At 34.9% G+C, this 24,128-nt stretch overlaps 1 protein-coding gene across 47 annotated transcripts in view; it reads left to right on the top strand.

Annotated features, from left to right (window-relative positions):
• Nucleotides 1–24,128, top strand: part of RIMS2 (regulating synaptic membrane exocytosis 2) — a 446,430-nt gene that overhangs the window by 309,928 nt on the left and 112,374 nt on the right. For 35 of the 47 annotated variants that reach the window (XM_064706380.1, XM_064706347.1, XM_064706344.1 and 32 more), the window contains 2 exons: nucleotides 3,935–4,114; nucleotides 5,231–5,340. In XM_064706380.1, the coding sequence (XP_064562450.1) occupies nucleotides 3,935–4,114; nucleotides 5,231–5,340 (290 nt within the window). Of the gene's footprint in view, nucleotides 1–3,934; nucleotides 4,115–5,230; nucleotides 5,341–6,171; nucleotides 6,205–24,128 lie in introns of all 47 variants that reach the window. The other 12 variants (XM_064706367.1, XM_064706349.1, XM_064706357.1 and 9 more) reach the window with 3 other exon arrangements.

Genomic DNA, 24,128 nt, shown 5'->3' with positions numbered 1-24,128 from the left:
ATGCTAACAGAGGATCTTGTGTCTGTGACTAAACAGCAAAGTTCCTATAGATAGTAGAAGAATAACATGTCCAAGGATTGAAATCCAGCAGCCATCCACAGACACTGACAGGTATTGCCATTGTATATTAGCTGGAGTTTGAAATTATGATACGTAGAAAGTGTGTTGTTGTATTTTTCTTGTTCTGTGCAGTGTTTATAGCTGAAAAAGATATGCTAGGAGCTGAATTGTAGTGTACTGTAATCCTACAGCAATTCTATTTTTATTTATTCAGGGTTTTTTTGTTACAAGAAACACCTAATGCTAAAATGGTGATTGACATGATCTCATCACTTTTACAGACTAAAAAAATTTAAGATGGGCTTTTAAATAAATGATTTTCAGTAATTTTGGGGGAAAAAATGTTCTATTTGTTATGTAAGCTGTTACAATTGCTTACTGTTGGAAAATTTTAATCTTTTACAAAGCTTTCTCTATCCATAAATTTAGATAAATGACTATAGTAATTTGCTGAAAATTCTTTTTTATTTGTGAAGAAAAGTAACAAATCTGAAAAACCAAAAATCAGAAAGTTATTTACTGTGTTGGGAAAAGAGTTCACATTTGAAATTTGGAGTATATATATATATAAATGGAGATAAATCAGTATATAAAATAAAATCTGGGAGCACCTTTGATTACGTACTACAGTAGCTAAAGTTTACAGTGGTACCTAAATGATATTAGATTCTATTTCTAGTACTTGATGGGTTTGGAACAAGAAGTTAAACTGTGAATACTCACAGAGCTTTCTGTGTAGTGACTCACAGAGAGCTCAAACAGTCTCATAGGGATTGCTTGGTTTAGAAGCAAACACTGTTGTACCTTTTCCTCAGAGTAAGGGACTGTTATGCTTACAAGTCTTGCAGACTTTAGCATGGAAATTAGCCATCTACCATGGCTGTCTTCCCCAGCAAAAACAGAAGAGTGCTTCAATAGGTAGTATTAGGTGGAGGAAGTAATTATTTGATGTTTCATTAACTGTATTTTCATAATGAAAGTCTTTTAGCAAAGGTAAACAGTGCTAGTGTACATTAAAATATTATATGGATGTTGAATAGTTTAACTAAGACTACCATATTTCCCTCTTTAAAAATCAGTAATTCATATGATATGATCTCTAATGAGAAGAGAAGAAAGTTTCATCTAGATATTTCATAAGCCTAAATCTTTAAGAATGATATCTGAAAATTTAGAAACTTCCATTTTTAATTTAACTTCCTCCCATAAGTATGGCTGGGTTTTGATATTCAAGCATAATTGGTGAGGAAGGAGTTCCACTGTAATGACTTACAGTGCTAAGGAAGGGGTTTCCCTGCACAAGCAGGTAATCAGACGGTTTTCCTGTAAAAGGGACTGTTGCTGAAGACTGGGATGATGTAGTACATGTGTTTGCTGTTAAAAGGATAAAAGAATAAGTGAGGAGAAGAGAGTAAAACTGTTTTTTAATTGCTCTTTATATGCGTATGATGCAAAACCACAAAGTGAAGATTTCAAGGTGAAGGCTGCCCCCTTGACACAGCCCTCCGTTTGCTGTAGTGGTTTATTGGGAGGATTGCAGCCTGTAGGCTGGAACCTGAGGGTGTCAATCAGTTTGGCTTCAGGACTCAGCCTTCAAATCCTTCAGTCTACAAAACAGCATTGTCTCAGCTTCCAAGGTTTACTGCCAAAATCCACCCTCTCCTTCACTTAGGGAACTACTGGTTGTTTTTGCACTTGAAGGAAATGCCCACTGGAGATTGTGGCAAACAGTATATTAGCTACTGAGTGCAACATTTTTGAGGCCTTATCTATTTAGCTGCATTTGCTCAATGATATTTTGCAGAGCACAAAACCTGCCCACTAAGACATTAGTATTGATCCCAATGGTAAGAATGCCTACTTTCCTTCTAATCAGGCAGTAGGTCAGACCCCTAATATCCTAAAAAATACTTTTTATACCTGTAGAGCTAAAGAGAATGATGTCCTGCTGATGGGTGCTCCAGCAGTCCTCTACTCACTGAAAGGAGAAATGCTGACAGACCCAAAAAAGTCTCAGCTCATTAATATTCTTAAACATGTGGATAAACATGATAAGGGTGGGTTTTTCAAGACCTGGATATAATTATTTGCAATTTTGTTGAATTTAGGAATATTTTTTCTTGGAATTTATTCCCATAGTCAAAGAATGTATTCTATGGTCATTTCTTGGCATCATGAAGATGGATGACATTTTTCTCACCTTCCATAAAACTGAAACCTCACTTAAACTGTTACTTAAACTAAACAGCATTCCTATCAAAGCTAAGGTTGTGTTTCTCTGTCTATCAACAATGTAAAAGAAGCGAGACAGTGGATGTTTTTGCTGATGAAGCTTCCTATTCAGAAACAGAACTGATAGAAGAAGAAGTGAGGTAATTTTGTTGTGGTTTTGTGCCAGGCTCATTGTACTTTTCCTACAATCTTTAGTGCCTCAGCTTATAATTACCATTTATGTGTCACTGTGGTGTGTTTGCTTGTTAGGAGCTTATAGATGTAGGTTCATGATGTATGGTATTATTCTGAATCTGTCTGTGGCAAGCCCTTTGTATGCTCTAGGAGTGCAATTATGACCTCATGGAAGGCCTGAAAAGACTGTTTTTAATGCATATTTTATAAACACATTCAGCAAAGTCTGCCACTATACTCTTTTTCAATGCTTTTAGAAATAAAATGCTGTTACTAACACAAAAGTCTTCATAAGAAGGCTGTGGTATGTCTCTCTCCTTTTTGATACTAATTAAAATTTGACTTCTTGTTACACTTAATCACCATCAAGCCACTCATTGTATTAACTGACTTCATTGTAAAATGCATGACTTCGCTCAAGGAAAAGTCCTGAAGGGTACACATTCCCCATTTGTATTCTGTATCTGTTCAGTTACTCAAGGAGAGCTGGGAGGTGTGTGGTTTTAATAAATAGCTCCATTAGGCTATGGATTTTACTTTTTAAATAGCCTTGATTTAATGGATTTCAGGATATTGCTAACAAATATTACTCCTTGAAAACAGACCATTTACATTGGGAAAAAAGGTGGGGCTTGATTAATTTCTGAAAGTAATGGTCTAATTAATAGCCTAAGATAGTAGAAGATATCACTGCTTGATCAAAAAAATCTCTTTAACTCAGTCTAATTTCTTCCCATTACATCTCTAACTATAACTCTTTCCACTGCTGTTTTGGTACAGTTCCATAGGCTGAGGGTTAAAAGAATTTTTGAATTACAAACCAATTTTTTTCTAGTTGTTGGAACCTCTGTAAGTACTAATGATGTAGATTTTCACCTGGTTACAGTCTCAGCACCACACATGAATCTATCAGTTATTGACTAGCCTCTATATAACAGACATCCCCAAGTCTAACAATAGTTAACAGTGCTACATGGTTATTATAACATCCAGATTGTGGACTTTCCTACAAACAAGAGTACTACCTCTAGAGAGAATGCTATCTCTAAGAAATATGTAGAAACCTATTCATATGAGAAAGAAATGCACAATTAAACTGCACTATTAATGAGTTCTTAGTTTTATTGAGACTTAATATTATGTCAGCTACTCTTTTATTCACAGGTTGATACATTAATAGACAAAATAACAATATTTTAATCCAGAAATTGTCAGGAAACAGACTATTGCATGGATAGTCATTACTGAGACATTGGAAACATTTCAGCCCATTTATCAAGAGTATGGAGCAAGTCAAATCATACGTGTAAACAAACTATATGTTATCAAGAAGCTATCTCAGAAAATTTATTCCCCCTAAAAATGTTTGTAATAAAATGATTTGCTCCAAACCAGTATCATGCAGCATATTTTATAACTAATAGAAAAGCTAAAGTTCAACTGAGCTGCTTTTTGACTAACGTTACAGGAATTGTGAAGCAGCAGATAGACAGCCATATCAAAGATCCAGATCAACAGAGCAACGTCCTGTGCTAGAGCGGACCAACTCCCGCTCCCGATCCACAGAGCGTCCTGACTCAAACCTCATCAGGTCGATGCCTTCATTAATGACTGGAAGATCTGCCCCTCCTTCACCTGCCTTACCGAGGTGAAACAGACAAATCAATCGGACTAAACCCCTTCTGCCCCACCAGCTCACCATTTTATTTTCCCAGTAGCTGATTGGTATCGCCTCATCCTTAGCCGATCACTAGCAGCAATAGATACTAACCCTTTCAGTGTGAACACACTATTTATATTCTACTCTGGATATAATGGTGTGACTACCATTGCAAATTGCTTGCTAACAGTATTTAACTACGTTTGTTTATGATTTCTCATTTGTCAGGAATCCTGGATGGTTTCCACATAAAGCACCTCATAACTATCATATTCTTCTCTTACAGAATGAGAAATTATTTGTGTTCATCAGACATTGCTTATGGAACAATCATCATAACATCAAATGAAACTATTTTTTTTTTAAAAAAAGTTTCTTTAGATGCACTGTACTAACTTTGTCTATTACTTATCATTTTAACCACCATTTTCTCTGACTACATTTTACTGTGCCATAGTCTGTACTGTTCCTGTTTGAGTACCCCTTATTGATATTTTGAGGATTTCTATACATAAGTCTTAGCTTAAACAAACATAATACAATAAAAAGATGAGCACATTCTGGTCTAGATCGTGTTCAGGAAAGCCTCTCTGTATTTTAGAACTGCAGAATACATTCCTTTGTTTTCTGAAAGTTAGAGTTAGTATCATCAAATCCCCAGTGAAAATTAAGTCAAATATCATTGTCTTTCCTCAGTTCATTACTCTGTTTAGAAAAATTAATGTAATCTCACTGCAACTCAATGGTAATTTTAAAAAATACAAGCTGAGTAAAGATAATTGAATTTGACTTGTGAATAAATTTATGTGTATGTGGCTATCATATCCATATGCACATGAATATGCACACAACATATTTTCTGGCTTGACTGTGTGAAAAAGCATCTTATGGAAGCATCCTCAGCCTCAATTTGGCTTCCTTTTAATGGAGAGATTTCTCTTTTTAATCAGGTCTTTTTCTGAATAGAGATAATAGTTTCCCTCTGGGACTGCAAGGGTCCCAAGTGATGTAAAATCTACTTAGTTACGTTATCAGTTCTTGAGGATATTTAAGAATGACTTTGTTGTTTAATGGCTGTGGTTTGTTTTGATATGTGTCTCATAGGTCACATCCTCGAACTGGGTCTGTCCAGACAAGTCCATCAAGTACTCCAGTGGTAGGGCGAAGGGGCAGGCAGCTACCGCAGCTCCCACCAAAGGGGACGTTGGAGAGAAGTAAGTGGATGGTTTTCTCCCTAATGACGTTGCCAAATTGCTCATGAAGGTTGATTGTATTCATTATTTTTCTTTCGTGATTACAGTTGAAGTCTCTCGAGTTTTTGTGTACAGAGTTGGGATTTGGTAATGGTATTGCATTTTGTACTGTTTTCTTCTATTATGTTTTAACATCTACGGTACTCTTGGCTGACATGAATAATTAGCAGTATAATGCACACAAAACAAGGTGAACTATTAGCAAGATCCTATTCCTTTTGAAGTCAGTAGGTGTTTGGTCATTGACTTCAACAGGCACAAGAAATGAGTATGTGTCTAGTGACAAATTTCTGGCTCTTTTGGGAGTCAGGAGCCTAGTTGATAATTTGTGGGCTCACATGGAGTGTATTACAGAATGCTGATATAAAACCTCTGCATCTTGAAACAGGAAGAGGAAGAAGACAGGTAATGATCTTTAAAATAAGAAATTTCAGATATTTCATGATTCATGTTTTACTGGTACTGTAATTTTGCTTACCTTTAATGTCTATTAAAAGCACTGCTTGATGGAGATATTTTCTGAAATGTTTAGAAGCAAAGGTATACAAGTGCATTCTTGACAGCAAATACATTTTCACACTTCTGTTTTTAGTAACTAGGTGTGCTATACAAAATCAGTCTAAATGGACATATACACTCCTTTTTTTGATCCTTCTTAACATGTATATTGTATCTTTAAAAAAATTCTGTTGTTTTTAACCCCTGTCCTTTGGTTCCTTTTTTTTTTGTTTGTTTGTTTTGTTTGGTTTTTTTGTTTTGTTTTGTTTGTTTTGTTTTTGTGACTTTCCGTAGACAATGGAGACAAGGAGATAGAGTCTTATGAAGGTCTGTACATAAAGAAGGGCTTGTTTTTCACATGGAAGCCTTTTTTCAGAGGCTGTATAGGGAAAAACAAACCCAGCTGCAATTGATGTTACTTGATTGCACAGACATAGTCAGAATTATTGTCATAATGAGTTAGTCTTTATTTTTAGACCTGTGGCTCATAAATTCTACAGGATTCTGTATGAAAAAAAGACAATATAAATAATGCTATCTAAATATGATTATCATGAGAAAAGTACCTGGACATTTACCCATTTTTAAAAACCTAGCATTTACACTATGGCAAATAAAAGCATTTCAGCAGTTATGTATGCACATTTCCCGGATTAGCAGATATTCAGGCACGTGTTTCTATATAACCATTGGAGAACATTTGACATGCTTTATGCTAGCCATTAATTTAATCAGAATGTTTTTATCCCAAATATTTTGTAGTGTGATAGATTTGCCGAATTAGTAGGTAATTTGCAAATATTATGGGAAAAAATATTCAATTGAGGTACTCTTTCAAAAAGTTAAAATATTTTTGCTTAAAATAAAATCTCCTTATATTTTACAGTAATAAACAATTTAATTTGCTTAATAGCAAGCCACAAGATATCAATTGCAGTCCTTGGTTATACCACTGAGGGTCTTTATGTAGTATTACTGTGTTTGTCTCATCAGACTTTTTAATTTAGTATTTCCAATATTTAAAATATTTATTTCCATTTTGGAAACAAAACTTCATTAAAAGAAAACTCTTGTTTTCTCGGATCATCACTCTTATTATATTAATTTCTTTGTCACCTTATGTGTTGTGAATTGCTTATATAAAATAGAGTCTAGATATTCCAGGAAATAATCACGTCTAATCACATGATGTTTGCTGTCATTGCTGTATATGCTTTTATGTTTTACTACTCTTCCCTGCTCTTTGCTTAGTATATCTATTTAGACTGTGAGCTCCTCAGAGCAGCAATTGTGAAGTGCTGTCCTTTTGCTGTGTTTGATTAGAGAGGGCAAAAATTCTTATTTATTATTTATGTCATGAGTTCTATAGAGAGAAATGTAATAAATATAGTAAAATAACTATTTTTTGTAGGAATTATAGAATTGTTTCCTCTGGTAAGTATTGCTGGGACTTGAGGAAATCTCTTTTTACTTGAAAACTGAGTAATATTTTCCTTTTACTTTCTCTTTTGAAAAAAGTAGTTATTTGGAAAATCTGGATTATGGAAAATTGTCAGATCCACAGATTCTGATGTTCTGGTATACAACCAAAGCATCATAAGTATCATCAAGATACAATAACAAGGTGCATTTCATATTGAACTTACACATACAAAGATGGTAAACACTCTTAAAAACCTAATTCATAGCTACAGCTTTCATAGAGCATTCTATGTAATTTTCTGTCATGAATTAAGAGCTCATATTCTAATACCAATAGAGTTTTTCTTTGAGGATTTCCCTGTCCTTCTCTAGGATCTTCTAATAATTTTCTTTAAAAAGGATAGTGCTCTGCAAGAACAGCAGATTACCTAACTTTTTTCAGTGGCAAAAATAATTAAGATTAATAGCAGTCTTTTCACTGTGGAGAATTGAATTTTACAGAAAGTTATTTTAGGCAAATGAAGTACTAGTTACAAAAACTGAAATTTAATAGAATTGGAAACACTGACTATCACAGAAGGAACTTATGTTAATATTTAGCAAATATAGCACCAAGTAAACCTGCAAGTTTTGTAGATATTTGGGTAAGTTTAAATGCCTTTTATTAAGCCCCAGTGATAATAAAAACTTTTGTATATGTTTGGGGAGGCTGTATGATCATACCTAAAAATGTTGTCACAGAGTAGTCCTTTCTGTCTTACAGAACACATACTAGACTCAAAGCAGAAAGGTGTTTCTATATTGCATGGGAACGTGCTGTGAGGGTTAAACTTTCTGTATTTTGAAATCAAGGATTTAATTGTCAACTAGATAAAGTTAAAATCAAACTGATGAAAAGAGTTAGTTAAAGGTACCTTATAGGCAATGATGAATTGGAAGTCATCCTAGCTTTGTAAAAGAGAAAAAGAAAGAAGGAAAAACTTATCTGTAGCAGACTCCTACCGTGGGCTCATTTAGTTTGCATACATTTGAATAATTTGTATTTCTTACAACGTTGTATCTGCATACCTTTTCTTTAAATGTTGTACAAATGCCAGAACTCAAGTAGAAAGAAGGGAGTAATTTGCTGCTGGAGATATTTTTTTGTTACAGGGCAGCATTGACTAGAATGTGGATTATGGTGTGCTTATGGCTGTGACTAGAAATGGAAGGGAAGGAATCTACAGGGAAAAACCCTAATCCTTTGGGTAATTGCTTTCCAAATTAGGATCAGAAGTAAAAAACATTGATTTGGGTTAGATTTAGTTATGTGAGCTGTGTTATGTGGTTGGGAGTGTTTGCTTCAGGACAAGAAGGTTCCTCTTGAATACTTTATTTCAAAATAGCCCAAACTGTTTGCTTTCAAGAAAGCTGCCTGGGAGTAGCTGTGAAGGACCACACCTATCTGTGTTGTACTCATTCAAACATTTTAATCAGTGTCCCACACGCTCAGTAGAACATACAATATCCTTAGTTATGTTGCATTTACAGCCTTTCATGGTGGTGATATTTTTGCTAATTCCTTAGGTTGTCACTACTGTGTTTATTGCAGTATCAGATTTGCCTGTTGAGAAGAATGACTGGGTATTTCTGAAATGCATGTCATTGCCTTGTGTACCCAGGCTATACCTTAGCATCTAGGCAGTCTGGGTTTTGCTTTAGAGTTTATTACTTGGGTGTATTTTCATGTTATGAGGCTTGAAAATAGTTCTGAAAAGATGTCTGGGACCAGCTAACAAATTTTCACTACTGAAATGCCAGAAGACTTTTTTTTCAGCTAAACTTTTGCTTGTATGTTTTTAAATTACATGAGAGATAGAAATATCTTGTTGAAATGAACATTTGTAGAAAGTATTGTTAAATTGAATTTGGTTTTAGTGCTAGCATGTTGATGATGTACTCTCAAGTGTTCTGTATTTTTTGCACTGGTTGACAGGAAGTGAAAAGTGCAGTATTTATAGTTCTTATGGGCTAGCATTATTTTTTTTTTATTTATATGTGGCTACAATGTATTTCTTTCACCTTACCCACCTTGGCAGAAGGATGAAATCACTGATCACTTGCTCCTAATTAAAATGGAACACCATAAAGTGAAAGTATTCAGTATTCACCCTTTCAGTTCATTGTTAGTTACTAATCAGAGAGAGAGAGTACTTTTTCCTGATATAGGTTTTTACTTTTCCTTTTAAAAACAAACATGACCCTTTCTTTCTTCTTTTCACAAAAACATCCCCCAAGTATTCACCCAACATTAAAAAAATAGAAAATCATGTTAGGCTAAACAGATGTAATAAAACCTTAGAACTTGGAAATGAAGTACTCAGAAATTTAACAAATCACAGAGCTCAGTAAGGATTTGCCTTTCTATTTATGCTCTATCATAAAGACTTGAATTATATGATCTCATAATAATCTTGTGTCTTGGGAAAATTATTTCAGAACCTGTTAGGCCTGAAATTAATGCTGATTAACTGTCCTCTCTTAACTTCAGGTGTGGGTAATCTTTTTCCAGAATAAAATTAGATATTAAAATTAGCAGGAATATGGGATTAATAGGAATACTTGATTAAGTTTAATCAGGGATAGCTAGAAGCCATTAGTTAGGGTTTGAATCTCTCAGATAGAGATTGAAATCTTTAAAAGGGACAGATGTATAGTGGCAAACACCTTTCCAACTCATGCAGTCTGGAGTGGAAGCTACAGAGACATTCTGATGGTTAGGAAGGCACAGATTCTACGGACAGAAGTGCATGCCATTTATTTTAAGGGGTTTTATCTCATTTAGAATGCAATTTCATTAAATGGGAATTCATTTTGCAAAATGAAAGGGAATTTTATTATGTTTTACACTGCCCTACCCTAGTTTGATGGGAGACACAGAAAGGTGGTTCTAATGCAGAAAACCGGAATGAAGACTGGTCATAATTCAGTCACACTCTATCAGCTATGATTTTTCAGGGTTTTAAAAATATATGGCATATGGATATTTTGTTTTATAAAACTGATTGATCACATGTATAAAATATAGGATATTATCTTAGATTACTTCAACTTGGCTGTGAAGTAATCTAGACTTGATGTCTTAGGCAAACACAGCAGCCCAAAAAATGGAAATAAAAAGCTTTGCACTATCCTTTTTTTGTGTGACTGCTTCTGTGGTACTGCCCTTCATACTTGGACAGTGTAACTTGCATTTTGTGTGCTTGACAGCAAAGTAAACAGAATAGGTTAGTTAACATCTGTAAGGCTTCCTTAGGATACTTTCTGAGTCTACTCTTGGGTTCTGATTTCAACTACGATTTTGCAAAAATACACCTTTGGGTTTTGACTGTGGATGCTCAGTTCACTGCCCTGAGAGGCAGCAGACCTTGAGGAGTATTAAAATATTTAAGCTGCATTGGTACAATTTCCATAGAAAAACTTGAACAAACATTACCTATAACCTAGAGTTTAAAGTGCTTACTTAAAAATTCTGATCTTTCAGGGGAAGTAATAGCTTATAAATTTCTCTTAGATTGGCAAGAGAGGAAATTAAACAGCTTTATGAAATCTGAAGATCTTGCTGTATAGGTCGGAGACTACAAAGGGCATAGAAGGAAAATGACTGAGAAGTCATACAACTGTGCTTATGACAGCCATTGTTCATTTACCTTTCAGGGTACCTACATGCCAAAAACATTTTAATTCAACTCTACTGAAAATGGTTTTTTAAAATCTTAGGCACATCTTCTATATATATATATTTTTTTTTTTATGAAAGAAGGTTGACTGTATAGATTACATCCCAGCTGAATATTTTAATAGAAATTTTCAATGTCCTGATTTCAATTGGAATTTAAATGTCCTGGTTTTATCATGGAGTTGGAGAACAGAAATCTAAGCACAGAGTAGTTTGCATTGCACTGCATTGATTATAGCCTGAATTTCTCTATTAACAATACCCTACTAGAAACAGTAATTTTAAAATTATTATTACATGCTAGCTAAACCTAAAGTCAAATAATTCAATGAACTATTTAATTGAACATAAACGTATACATGTAATGAGAGAACTGGAAAGAATTCTAGAAACAGAAAACATGAAAAATCAATAAGCAATCAAAATCTGAGCCTTGAAAAACTACACTATATTGCATCAAATCAAAGCTGTTTAATAAATAATTGACATTTAAATTAAAGCAGGCATATGGTATATCAGCAATTCAGTTTGACACTCTTCAGTATTATTACTGTTGTTACCCTCATGAGCTTTGTCACTAAAGAAAGCTGTGGTACTTTATTAATGACATTAAAAATATATTGGTGTTTCTTATCATTAATAGCACTTTCACTGTTGTTTCCAAGAGTATTCTCCAGTATCTAAATATGCTCTAGGCAACTGTAGGTACTACTGTCTTTTTGTGTTCTAACTACTCTGAAATCCAGATAAAGAAGCATATTATCTGGCAAATTTGGGATTTTTTTCCCAAGCTGAAAAAGCATTTGCTTTGTTTCTTCTGCTCTTTTTAGGTACCAAGTATGTCCACTAGTTTATGATTAATATACAATTCTAAATATGGTGTTTGAGAATGGAAGCTTGGACTTTTTTCCCAGATAAACTAAAATAAAGCCAAGCAGAAGATTTAAACTAATTATCTACCAATCTCTGTTTTCTCTGCTTTGCTAGTTATTTTCTGCTTTCCAGTGCTTAAAAGTTTAGTAAGAAATTGGTGACAAAGAACATTAAGGGCTGCATACGAGCATCATTACTTGCAGAAAGATCTCATTGGAATTAGCTAAAGATATAAATGAAAAATAGCACAACAATTTATTTCATCTTTGCTTCACTAAAAATATCATTTCTGCCACAGGCTGAGGGTTTGTATGTTATTGTGGATGTCTTTTGTTTGATGTTTTTATTTTATTTGAACAGCTTGTAACAAAGCATGCGTGTTTTGTCTTGCTTTTTCTCCCTCTCCCATCCCTTGCTTATCTAATGCAGCAGGAGCTGAAGAAAACAAGCATGCTGGAGTTGAGGAGGCAGAGGTTGAGGCAGGTCTGTCTGACCACAAGTGCCTATCTCCTTTTGATATGTTGTCCCCTGAGTATATAGGGAAGATTTACCAGCTAGCTTGTAAATATATTGAACATAAAAAAAACCCCACAGAATATTTATATCATTTATATTCTTTTATGAAAGAACAATACAAACAAATTAATTGAGTTTATTTGCCAGTTGTGAATGCTTAAGATAATTAAATGTGAAAAAAAGTACCCCACTATTTTACTCTTTTTATTCTTTTTTATGAAGTTACTCTGTCTCTATGCTCAAGTACCAGCCTTGGCAGATCTGGGTGGGTACCTCTTAGATGTGGTACTTTGCATTAATAATTTTTCCATGCAGGGAAGTAAATTATTTTGTATCATGACAGTTTTTTTCCCTTAGTTTGTGTTAGCTGACTGATGCTGGACAAAAATAGCAGGCAACCGCATTAGGTAGAAATACTTCAACCATTTGGTATGATGTCCTCCATCCTGCTTAGAAGACAGTTGGTGGTGTGATGACAACCAACAGTTCATGATCAAATCAAACAGTTACAAATACTGTTTTTCATTCAAATACGATATGATTAAAACATAAATTTAACTTCTAACTTCAGGAAACACCCAGTACTGGTTCAAAGATATGCAGAGATCTAAAGATATAATTTCTCTGTTCTTCAGGTTCCTTTTCAAAGGAAGAATTATAAATGCATACATTTGCATTTATATGCCTTGTTAATAGGTTACATTCTGGTGTCCATAATGAATTAACAGTTAATAATTGCCAAAAGTGGTGGAAGCCCGGTGCACAAAAAAAAAGATGAGTGGATCAAGAAACACATTTCACATGCCTAAGATGCTAAATGCTGCTTAAAAGTGTGTCTGAATCCTGTGCCCAGAACCTTCTTCCCATTGAAGAGAAGAAAATGCAGATTAGTATTTTTTTCTATGAAGAAAAGTCAGGAGTAATTACTGTGATGGGATTTATTACTTGTTCAAAACACTGGATGCTAGAGTAATTTCACGATTTCAGTGGTGGAAAGTAGGTTTACTTTTTTTGAATTTTAGTTCTCACTTAGGCATCCAAATTGTCCTTTAAGATCTTTGCCTTCCCATTTTTTGTTATAGTACAGTTTACTTTTTTATTGCTTTTGTTAGGATTCTGTCTCTGTGGTGCTCAGTGGGCTGTGTGCTGTGTGCTGTTCTCTCTGTGTGTTTTGTGGTAACTCTAGCCTAGTGCATGGAGTTTTGCTCACATAGCTTGCAACAGTTTTGTGTGTGCTTGTAGTTACATTGTTCTTCATAGTACCTGTTCCAACTGTTAATCATCATTGTCTGTTTTTAATGTTGTAAAGACTGTGAGGAAAAACATCAAACCCCACCTGTTAATGGGCGAAAAGGCAAGTTGATTATGATATTGCTTATGAATTGTGGGTGCTTGAGAAATTTAATTTTTTTTTTTTTTGCTGCATGTGTGTGTGTTGCATAGTTCTACTAGCTCAAAATTAGTAAGTTCACATATGTTCAATTCCAGTGTGTTGTTTTACTTCTTGGATATAATTATTTTCAACTGAGGTTTAAAAATATTTATTGGAATCAAAACCTCCAGATGTTTATGTTTTTGCAGCTAACTGTGTTACTGAAGATAAAGTTTGCACTAGGCTGATATGTGATCAGGTTGGCTATGGAGAGCTAAGGGGTTAGGTTTCTATTTCTTCTTATTTTGGAATTCTTAGGCTGCCTTGCCCTAAGAGGCCAAATAAAGTTTGCAGACAGCTGCAAAATTGTCTGCATTATCTTCCACTTTTTACCAGGTCTATATTCTTTTACATTGCTTGGATATTTTACAAGCTTGGCACTTTTTAATGTGATTAGAAAAAATTGACCATTTTAATTATCATATACTTTTGGAGAAAGGCTTATGTTATTAGCAGTCATTTCTATTGTCTAGTTTGTAGTCCTGCTTGATGTTCTTTTTCAAATTCTGTGGAAATAAGCTTAATTCAAAGCACTAAAATGTTAACATGGAGATTTAGGTTTCTTATCTAAAAATTAGAACAAGAAAGTTACAATGAACAACCATAGCTTACTTTGAAGTTTTATTGGAGTTCATGCTTCTAAACTGCTTTGATAATTTTGAAGAAGTATGTTATTACTTTCCCATGTACTTCTAAGACCCTATTACATGTATATTTTGTGTCATTGGTGTCTTCTGCCAGTGAATGAAATATGAACTAGTTAGTGTTTTGGATTTATTAAAATTTGGGTACTCACAGTTCCATCTCTACAGGAGCCTGCAAGGGGTACAGACCCAGTTACACTGTCATGGACCATTTCTGTCTATTCCCCAGAACAACTTAGCAGATGGAATACAGATACCAGCAGAGCAGGCATTCTGTTTTGCCTGTGCTAGTTTCTTGTCTGGGAAGGACAGCCACACCATTTTTAATGTCTCTCATATCAAGTGTAGACGACCAAGTGGAGTGCCTTTGCAGAGAAGGAGCCATGTCACCAGCCTGAGGGGTCACCTTGCTTGCTCTGGTGGCTGTGCCAGCACAGTCCTGAATGAATTCAAGTCTGAGGGTTTGCTGTTTTAACTGCAATCTGTGCTACTAACCAGATAGTTCAGTGTCATACTTTTAAGATCTAAATTCCAATCATAGTAAGATTGAAGACTTTTGCCACTGACCTGGCAAAGCTGACAAAACAATTAACAGTGATTTCGTCTGGCTAAAGTTGGTTTTGTTCTTGGTTTATCTCCCACTCCTTCAACAAAACCATTATTTTATACACTTATAAAGCCTGAAAGATGTAGATTGCACAATAAACTACTAACCTCTATTTAGATATTTTGTTTCATACTTTTATTAAGTTCTATAAGGCATCCATTTTATGTTTTAGAAGTTTTTTTTTCTGCAGAGCTCTTATTCTCCAAAAGAATGATCAGTGTCTACTATTGATTTGCAAATATTTATTACCTAAACTGTCATCCTTTTCCAATGTTCCTGAGGTCTTTAGCATTTCCCTTTCATGTATTTTGTATGATCTCTTTTAATCATTCGAGTTTGTGGGAAAAGGATCCAGGTAATTCTGGCCTTTACTGTCCTAATTTAGGGTGCATAGAAGATGATGAAGTTACCAAAGCAAAATTATAAGTGTTTCATATTCCCTCACTCTTGAGAATATTTTATAGAATTACATTACAGCTTTGTCTATATTATGGGAATTAAGAATGCTTTGCAGTTCTCATGTCCCAGACTGAGAAGTGTCTGGAGCATATTTTTGTCTTGAGTTTATAGCAAGACAAGACCCAAGAATCTGAGTTCTACCCTTTCTGTGCACTCTGGTTTCCCCATGCATGGGAGTCCCACTCCTCTGTGAGCAGTCTGGATGCCTGAAGGAATAGAATCGAAGCTGTGCTGTATTCCAGATTATTCTGAACTGTTGTACAGTTTAGACACAATCTAAAGAATTTAGGTGACTGAAAGGCAAACAAGGCAGAATAGAGGGGCTCCAGTCAAAGAAATGATGACAGATGGACCTGCTTAACTGACTTGCAGAAGCAGTGTTCAAATACACTTTTTTGAAAACCAAGCAGGTTCCTGTCAGGCCAGAGGGCATTCCCATCTTGATGGCTAATCTGAGCATCTTTTTCCATTCTAAAACCATTTGGATTTGTGGAATTGGGGCCTACACTTTGCCTGAACTACTGAACATGACTGCTGTGAGTCTCCTAGGTGCTTTCTCTTTCTCTGGCTCACTGACTCCAGACTTCACTAAAAGACCACAACAGCTTCTGAATTTTGCATGAGAAATTATACTGGATGTGTTTTACGTGGGCTGTAAGAATACTTAACATATTCCTATGTGTTATGAGTACCTAGAGAAACACTGCATTTTAATTAAATTCTAGTTCAAGCAAAGTAAGGTTTAAATAAAGTAAAGACCTGGTTAGATTGTGCTGGTTTTGGACAGGCATATAACTTCAGTTTGCATGCTAGGAAAGGAGTGAAATTAGAATACCCCCACAATACAATAACAAAAACCAGGAAAAATGAAGTACCAGTAAAATGCTCTAGACTGAGTACCTACATTCTGCTAAAATTCCTTATGATATAGGGGGCTATTTTACAAATTTAGCTCTAAAACTGCCAGGGAGATGTTACAGATGTGAAAGAGTCTAGCTACTAACTTGTCCATAAATACCTTCAAATTTTACTTATAACAAATTTGAGTTTTCATCTTTCAAAAGTACATGGCAATACCACATGGCATTTCTGAGACTGGTATGTGACAATGGGATGTCATTTTATCTGTTACACAAACACAGTTTGTCTGGTAACTAACTTAATGTTTCAGAAGTAATGCAGAAGAATGAAACGGGCCTTTTGGTGCAGACAGTATTTGCATGCAAAGGTGCATGTAGAATTTGCATGCAAATTTGAGCAATAAGAAAACTTTCATGTTATTAAGTAGTAGTAATTGACATTCAGAAAAACCTAGATCTTTCTGAAGAAAGAAATATGTATTTTTCATCTTTGTGTAAGCCATTTATTGTAATTCCTTTATTGGTTGGTATTACTGCTTACATCTATTGGCTTAGTTTCAGACCCCTTTTGTGAGCAGAACGACTTTTTTTACAATTTAGAATGGTACCATAAGCTTCAATCTTAGCTGCATCTTAGCACCTTGCAGAGCTTTTATTTTTGTGTGGTGTGTTTGTGAGAGATACATAATCATATAATACAAAATTATCTTTCTGCTCAGAAAATATTTGAGGATTTGCAATAAGATTGCATCTTTTTCAATAAATATAAAAATAACATGGAAAGAAAATACTAAACCCTATATCAAGCTAAACCTTACCTTCTGCATTCTGCAGAATGAATTTGTAGGCTGTTCACATTTTCTTGTATGCACAGAGTATTCCCTGACATCCAGGGCATGGAAATGCAAACTGAGGAGGCCCTATGGAAAAGAGGTTTAGAGCAGAAGCTTTTTCTTTGCTCCATATTTATATCCATATTTATTTTGGACATTACTTGTAATTTTCTTTTTCTTTCTTTTTAAAAATTCATTATTCATTAAATTCTGGAGATATTTTGATTTTTATTGTGTTTATCTATTGCAGCAGTATGAGGATTCCCATACCAGTTCCTCACTAAAAATCCATGTAGCCCAGTGTCTGGTCTTCAGTAGACCAGGTGTGGATGCTGAGGGAAAGGGAAATAAGCAGGACAAGTATTCCTGTATGGGAACAGTGTGGCCAGCAGGAGCAGGGAGTCATTCTTCCCCTGTACTCAGCACAGGTGAGGCTGCACCGTGAGTGCTGTGTCCAGTTCTGGGCCCTCAGTTTGGAAAGGACCTTGAGACGATTCTGAGCATCCAGAGGAGGCAGCGAGGCTGGTGAAGAGTCTGGAACTCTTCAAGTCTTATGAGGAATGACTGAGGGAGCTGGGCGTGTTTAGCCTCGAGAAAAGGAGATCAGAGGTGACCTTATCACTCTCTACAACTCCCTGAAAGGTGGCTGTAGCCAGGGGGGGTTGGTCTCTTTCTCCAGGCAGCAACTGACAGAACCAGAAGACACAGACTCAAGCTGTGCCAAGGGAAATATAGGTTGGATATCAGGAAAAAGTTTTTAATGGAAAGAGTGATGTCTGGAATTGTCTGCCTGGTGAGGTGATTGAGTCACTATCCCTGGATGTGTTTAAGAAAAGACTGGATGTGGCACTCAGTGCCATGGTCTAGTTGAGGTGTTGGGGCGTGAGTTGGATTTGATGATCTCAGAGGTCTCTTCCAACCCAGTCATTCTGTGAATTCTGTGAATTCTGTTCAAATGTGTAGTGAAGCTTATCCAGGATCCTGTCTGCCCAGTCTCCTATGCCTTGTGCCTCAGGAATCGGCATAAACAACAGTGGTATCTTTGCAGGGTGTCTTCATCTCCCTCATAGGTTCTCTGTTTTGTTTCTTCCTCCTTAAATGAGTCCTTTCAAAATGCCCCCGGAGTGCTTATCCAAACGAGGGACTTGGGGGAGCTGTCCTTCCAGACGTCCCAGAGGAGCCAATTGAGTGACCTCCCTCCAGCTCAGCCTGCCGTGGTGCAGGCATTTAACCAGAAGAGGGAGCAAAGCTGCCGTATTTTAAAAACATGAAAAAATATGTGAAACAAACAAACAACTCCTCCCCGTGCCCCAAATGGTACTGGAAAAAAAAAGTCTTGGTAGTGGCTTACAAATAATATCTTAGTGTTATTTAAATATACTTTACTAAATATTAATTTACTCATGTTTAATGTAACCTTAATTGACTGTTTTCTTCTCAGCCATCTGGAGGATTAATTTATTTTCTGGCGTTTCTTCATGTTTTACAAATCCATTGTATTTATAAAAGTAGCAAGATGTTACTCTGATTTTTAGCTAAAGATAGGCTATGACTTTATTGATTGATATTTCAACAAGGGCTCTCTGAGACCTTGGTTGAGTATATCTAATTTCTTTTTATAAAAATAAGGAACAGAAGATTAAAATCAATTTATTGCCCATACAGAGAAATCCACTAGCAAAAAAAATTTAAAATATAAATTTAAAATATAATTGACTGAATTTGCAGGTAGAGAAAATTATAAGAAGAGATTGCTACTGGACTAGACTTAAGTGATATGCTGTCACAAATAATGAATGTAGCCTTGGAGTCAGCTTGAAGAAAACATTTCTGGAGTAAGGAATAATCTACAGTGCATTATTATGTTTTTAATGTTAGTAACAACAATATGAAATGTAGATATGTTGCAGTACTTTTTATTGCTGACCTGATGATTTACATTGAAGTTCTTTTGATGTATTCCAACTTCAGCCTTGGGAAATGAAGCTCAGGGTTTGGGTACTGGGGTTTTTTTTGTTTATTTTTTACTTTTTTTGAAGAATGTGTATGTAGTTTAGTAAGAAAGATTAAATCAAAACAATAAATAATTGAGATATGTCAGAAATTGTATCGGAACACTCTATTCATTAAAAATCATTATATAAGCCATTATTGAACAATTTCTTTATTTTAAAATTTTAGAACATTTCTTAGCATTTATTGGTTGATTTGGCACTAATTTGTAAACTATTTTCACATGAAGGTTGTGTGCACATATGTGTATGTGTGTCCCTGCCTCCCTGCCTTTATACTGTCCACACTTTATCAGCACTGAGGGCAATGTGTTAAGAAGCATTTATGATTTTGAAGGAAAGACAGATCATCGTGTCTCAGATAAATGCCTTGATCTCTAAGGTACAGAAACATTCTGTAAAGTATTCTTCCAGTGCTGGAGAAAAAAATGTAGATCAACTGTTACTGTGACAAAAGAGGAAGCTAAAAGATTATGTCCTCAGGTTGGCTGTGGGTTACCTGGGGAGGCAGGAGGTCTTGTTCTGTATTTGTCAGAGAAAGACTACGTGTGTTCCTCCTGTGCTCCTACGTGTGTTGTTTTTGGGTACTGGATGAGTTTTGTTCCTGTTACATCAGGGTAGGGAAGCCTCAACACTGTTTTAATGAGGCACCTGAAGGTTTCTCTGGTGTAGGAACATCAGCAGCTGGCATAAAATATTGACTGCTGACTTTGTGTCACTTCGAGTTGGCCTTTGTGCCATTAAACAGCACACTGGTGCTGCAAGGTGGGCCTGGATTCATTCCAGATACAATTCAGTACATCTGGGACAATTCATACATCACGGTTTGAAGCCATTTGCTTTCCCCTAGTAGAGGTTTGACACACTGAAAATATTTCTCTCTGTGTGAGCTCTAGAGACTGATGTTCTTTAATTTTCTTACGGACCTTGTTTCACAAAATGTAAGACTTGTATGCCATGAATTTAGTCTTAATTAATTCTTCTTCTTGCATCCTGCATGCATGAGTTGAGATCTTAAGTATATGATTCAAAACAGTTTCTCATCTTTTGACAGTTTATCCCACAGTTTTAATGACTTCCTATTGTGCTGCATTGGTTTAAGAAGCACTAGCCAAATCCACTTTTGACTTATTTTTACAGTAGTTGTCACCATATATTATTAATAACATAATTTCTTTCTGAGCATTCTTCATATAAAATTAAAAATAGAAAGAAGTTCTGAGTACTTTTAATACTTTTCATTTGCAGAAAAAGATGACTAAATTAAGTATGTCCTAATGAAAAAGAGAAGACTTCAAGTCTAAAACTAGAAATGCACTGATAAAAATTGGTTCCCAGAAATGTTAGGTGCTGAAAAAAAGATAAAACCTGAAGTGGATTTAATTGAAAAAAAAAAAAAAAGACAATCCAGTAAAAGAGAAAATATAAAAATATGTTTCGAGTGAAGGGTAGTTGTGAGAAACACTATTACTGGTTGTAGTATTGAGGAAAGAAGAGAGGAGGTGAGTATTGGCATAAGAGAAAACCTCATCATTAGTGTCTGGTATTTTGCTGCATCATCTTGTACTTCTGCAGTTTGCTGCACCATTTCCAATTCAACTGCAACATTCCTGGTGCTAAGCTGTCATGGTTAGAAATTCAGAAAATCTGAAATATGCAACTATTCTTCTAATATATTATTTCCACATTTTAAATTTTTTTCATATTAAATATTCTAAACAAAAGTGTAAGAAATGCTGAGGTTGTACCTGACACTGTGTGCTGGAGCACACCAGGCCCCTCTCCCAGGCAGCACAGGTGAGTGTCACTCTCACAGGGAATGGCACAACACCAAGTGTCACCCCAGCTGCATTATTCACTTGCTGTGCCCAGGGGCAGGTGCAATAATTCAATCTAGAGAAACAACTGCATCTAAAGATTGTCCATTTCATCCTGGTGGGAAAAATCTGCAGTGGGCACCTGTCAAATCCTTCTAGACCTAAAGGTGCACCAGCTGGTTGAAATACTCTGACTCAAGAATCCCATATTTTATGTAATCCACATAAGATCTTTTTGGATAAATATTTAATATTTTTTCATCTCTCTTTATACATGAGTCAAAGCTGATTATCACAACAGATGATAGGATAAAGTTTACGTTATGGGAAGTGAGAGTGATAATACGAGACTGATGATCTAGAAAATGTATGGTTTCTTTCAAAATATTTACTATCTGACCAAAGTTGTCTTTGGTTAAAGCAACAACGGGATAGATGGTGGCGCTTTGCCTTGGGGAAAAAAAAAAAAGATTTTAGAAACTACATTGTGCAAAGTACATTTTAAACTAAACTTATTTGTCTAACCAGAGAGTTAGAGGGCAACACTGACATTTTGGCGCTTTGAATAAACATCAGCATCTTGTGCTAGTTCCCAAACAGAAAGCTGTCCTTTAAGCTTTCCTTAAAACATATTTTCTCATCTTTGTAAAACATAGAAATGGAAATGAAATTAGAAAATGTTGAAGAAAATGTCAAATTTGTTAATTTGGTTAATTCCAATGGGTAGATTTATTTTTATTTCTCAGTTGAAACAATAACCATTGTTAGAAAAACTCTTGCAATATTCTAGAAGTTAGTGAAGTTTTTGACTTGATCTGGAGTACTGCCAAACCCCATATACTCAATCTAAATGTTGTACTTAACTGCTGATAAAACTAAACAGCCATTTGAATGTAATGCTTATATGCCATAAATTTAACTGAAGCTATAGAAAAGAGGTCATTTGGAACCTTTTCTGGAAGTGTCTGCACGGTCATGCTATGACTTTCCTCAAAAACATACAGTAGCCTGTCTTGCTTTTTGTAATGTTGTTGTTTTTTCTTTTTAAGGTTAACATGAAGCAAAAGTATTTATTCAAAGAATTATATTTTTATTTGATTTTTATTTCCTCACTCTTGTCAGTTCAAAAGTTATTACAGAGTATTACTGAGAGGGTTTACTATTTTCTAGATGCTGAGCTCTCAAAGAATTATCAAGCTTTAGTAAAGCTTTTCTTTTGATAGGGAACTTTTTTATAATAAGTGACTTTGGTGGCTGAGACAACTACAGTTTTTAGGTTCAGAACTAAACCAGGAAGTCTGAAAAGGACACTCACCTAGAGTCAGAGAGAGAGAGAGTCTCTTCTAAAATTTGCATTAAAATAGCATGGAAAACAGTGGACTTCCTGATATTCTTCAGTGTTCTCCAGTATTTAGATTATTTGTTGTATATTATGAAAAATTCCTTTGGATTACTTTATGCCTACTTTTTATCTTATTCTAAGTACAATCTCCACTATTTGGCCTGAATTACTGTTAATGGTATTTTTGTCTAGCAGTGACTATTCCTTAAATTAAAAAGTAGTTTTAGTAAGGTCATTGAGTTTTTTGATTTGCAAATTAAGAAGATACTTCTGGACTCATTTGAGAAAAAAGAATATTTTATTGTGAACTGTGTATATTCATAGAGAAAAAGAAAGAATCACATTCTCACTAGGAATAATCATATTAGGATTTTATTTCCATGGTTTGGTAACAAAATGTTCTGTTTGAAATTTCTCATTTAGTACTCACTACACATGGTACTTCAAAGATGATAGGGTCTGTTTCAACTTGCATATCTGTGGTGTCATGAAATCATTACAGTGGCAGTGTACTTGAACCTACATTTCCACCCATTTTAAAAATCCAAGTAGCCTTTTATAGGACAGCAGCCTGTCATGGACCATCAACAGCCACAGAGAAAAGGCTGCAGGATGCACACAGATAACACTTTCACAAGTTTACATTTTGAATGTTAGATATCCATCCATTTTCTTGCAAAAGGAAAATTATTATTATTATTATTATTATTATTATTATTATTATTATTATTAATAATAATAATAATAATAATAATAATAATAATAATAATAATAATAATAATGTTGTCATAATCTAAAATACTTTGTGTCAGTTTACTTTGAATTGGTAAGATTAAAAATGTTTTCCATATCTGTCATGTTATTCTCCATCACTGGCTATTTCTGTGACTGTAAAAGTGATAACATCTGGGGGCAATGGTTGTGAGGAGCTTTGCACTTTACACAATACGCAAAGTAAGTGGATTCTTAACAGCCCAAAGCAAAAATGGAGCTTGGAGTATTGGATCTCTCCCATTAATTGGTGTAGATTTGGTTTTGCCATGAGATCCCAAAGGGTTTAAAACTGATAGTATTTATGCTAACTACCTAGTTTGTCAGAAGAAAGAGAATTAAAGTGTAAAAAAAATTGACAACCTCCAAATGCTAACAGCTCTGAAGTCTGGAGAATGTAGTTCTGTGGAGCAGTGTACTTGGTTCTGTCTGTAGCTCTTTTCCTGAGCAGTTACATCAGAAATGCCAGTTTCAGATACAGGACTAATTGGTGCAAAAGTTCTTATTGAGTAGTTTAATCTGCCCAAATTAAAAACTTAATTTAAATCAAGTTCCATGTTTTGAAAATAAATCTGAATTAATTGTTAAAAACACTTTTTCAACTTAAATTAGGCATGCATGGTTGCTTGTTCAGGTTTTTTGTTTGTTTGCTTCTTTGTTTGTTTGTTAATTTGTTTTGTTTGGTGGGTTATTTTTGCTAATTATATCTTTGCATAGACTTTTTCACCAAAATATTTCTAACTTCCTGTATAATGTACAGAAACACAATGATAATAAGAATCCATAGTAATAAGCTATACATATACTATAATCTATGTATAAACAATAAGCTATATATGTATTATAATCTATAGTAAGACACTATAGAATGTAGAACACTAATTTTTAAAAATGGACCACATTATTGTGTAAACAAGCCCCTGTTTTGTATGTCAGTTGTTAATT

The sequence above is a fragment of the Zonotrichia leucophrys genome, chromosome 2 (genome assembly GCF_028769735.1).
Source record: "Zonotrichia leucophrys gambelii isolate GWCS_2022_RI chromosome 2, RI_Zleu_2.0, whole genome shotgun sequence".
Lineage (NCBI taxonomy): Eukaryota > Metazoa > Chordata > Aves > Passeriformes > Passerellidae > Zonotrichia > Zonotrichia leucophrys.
This window is presented reverse-complemented; position numbering and strand designations above follow the sequence as displayed.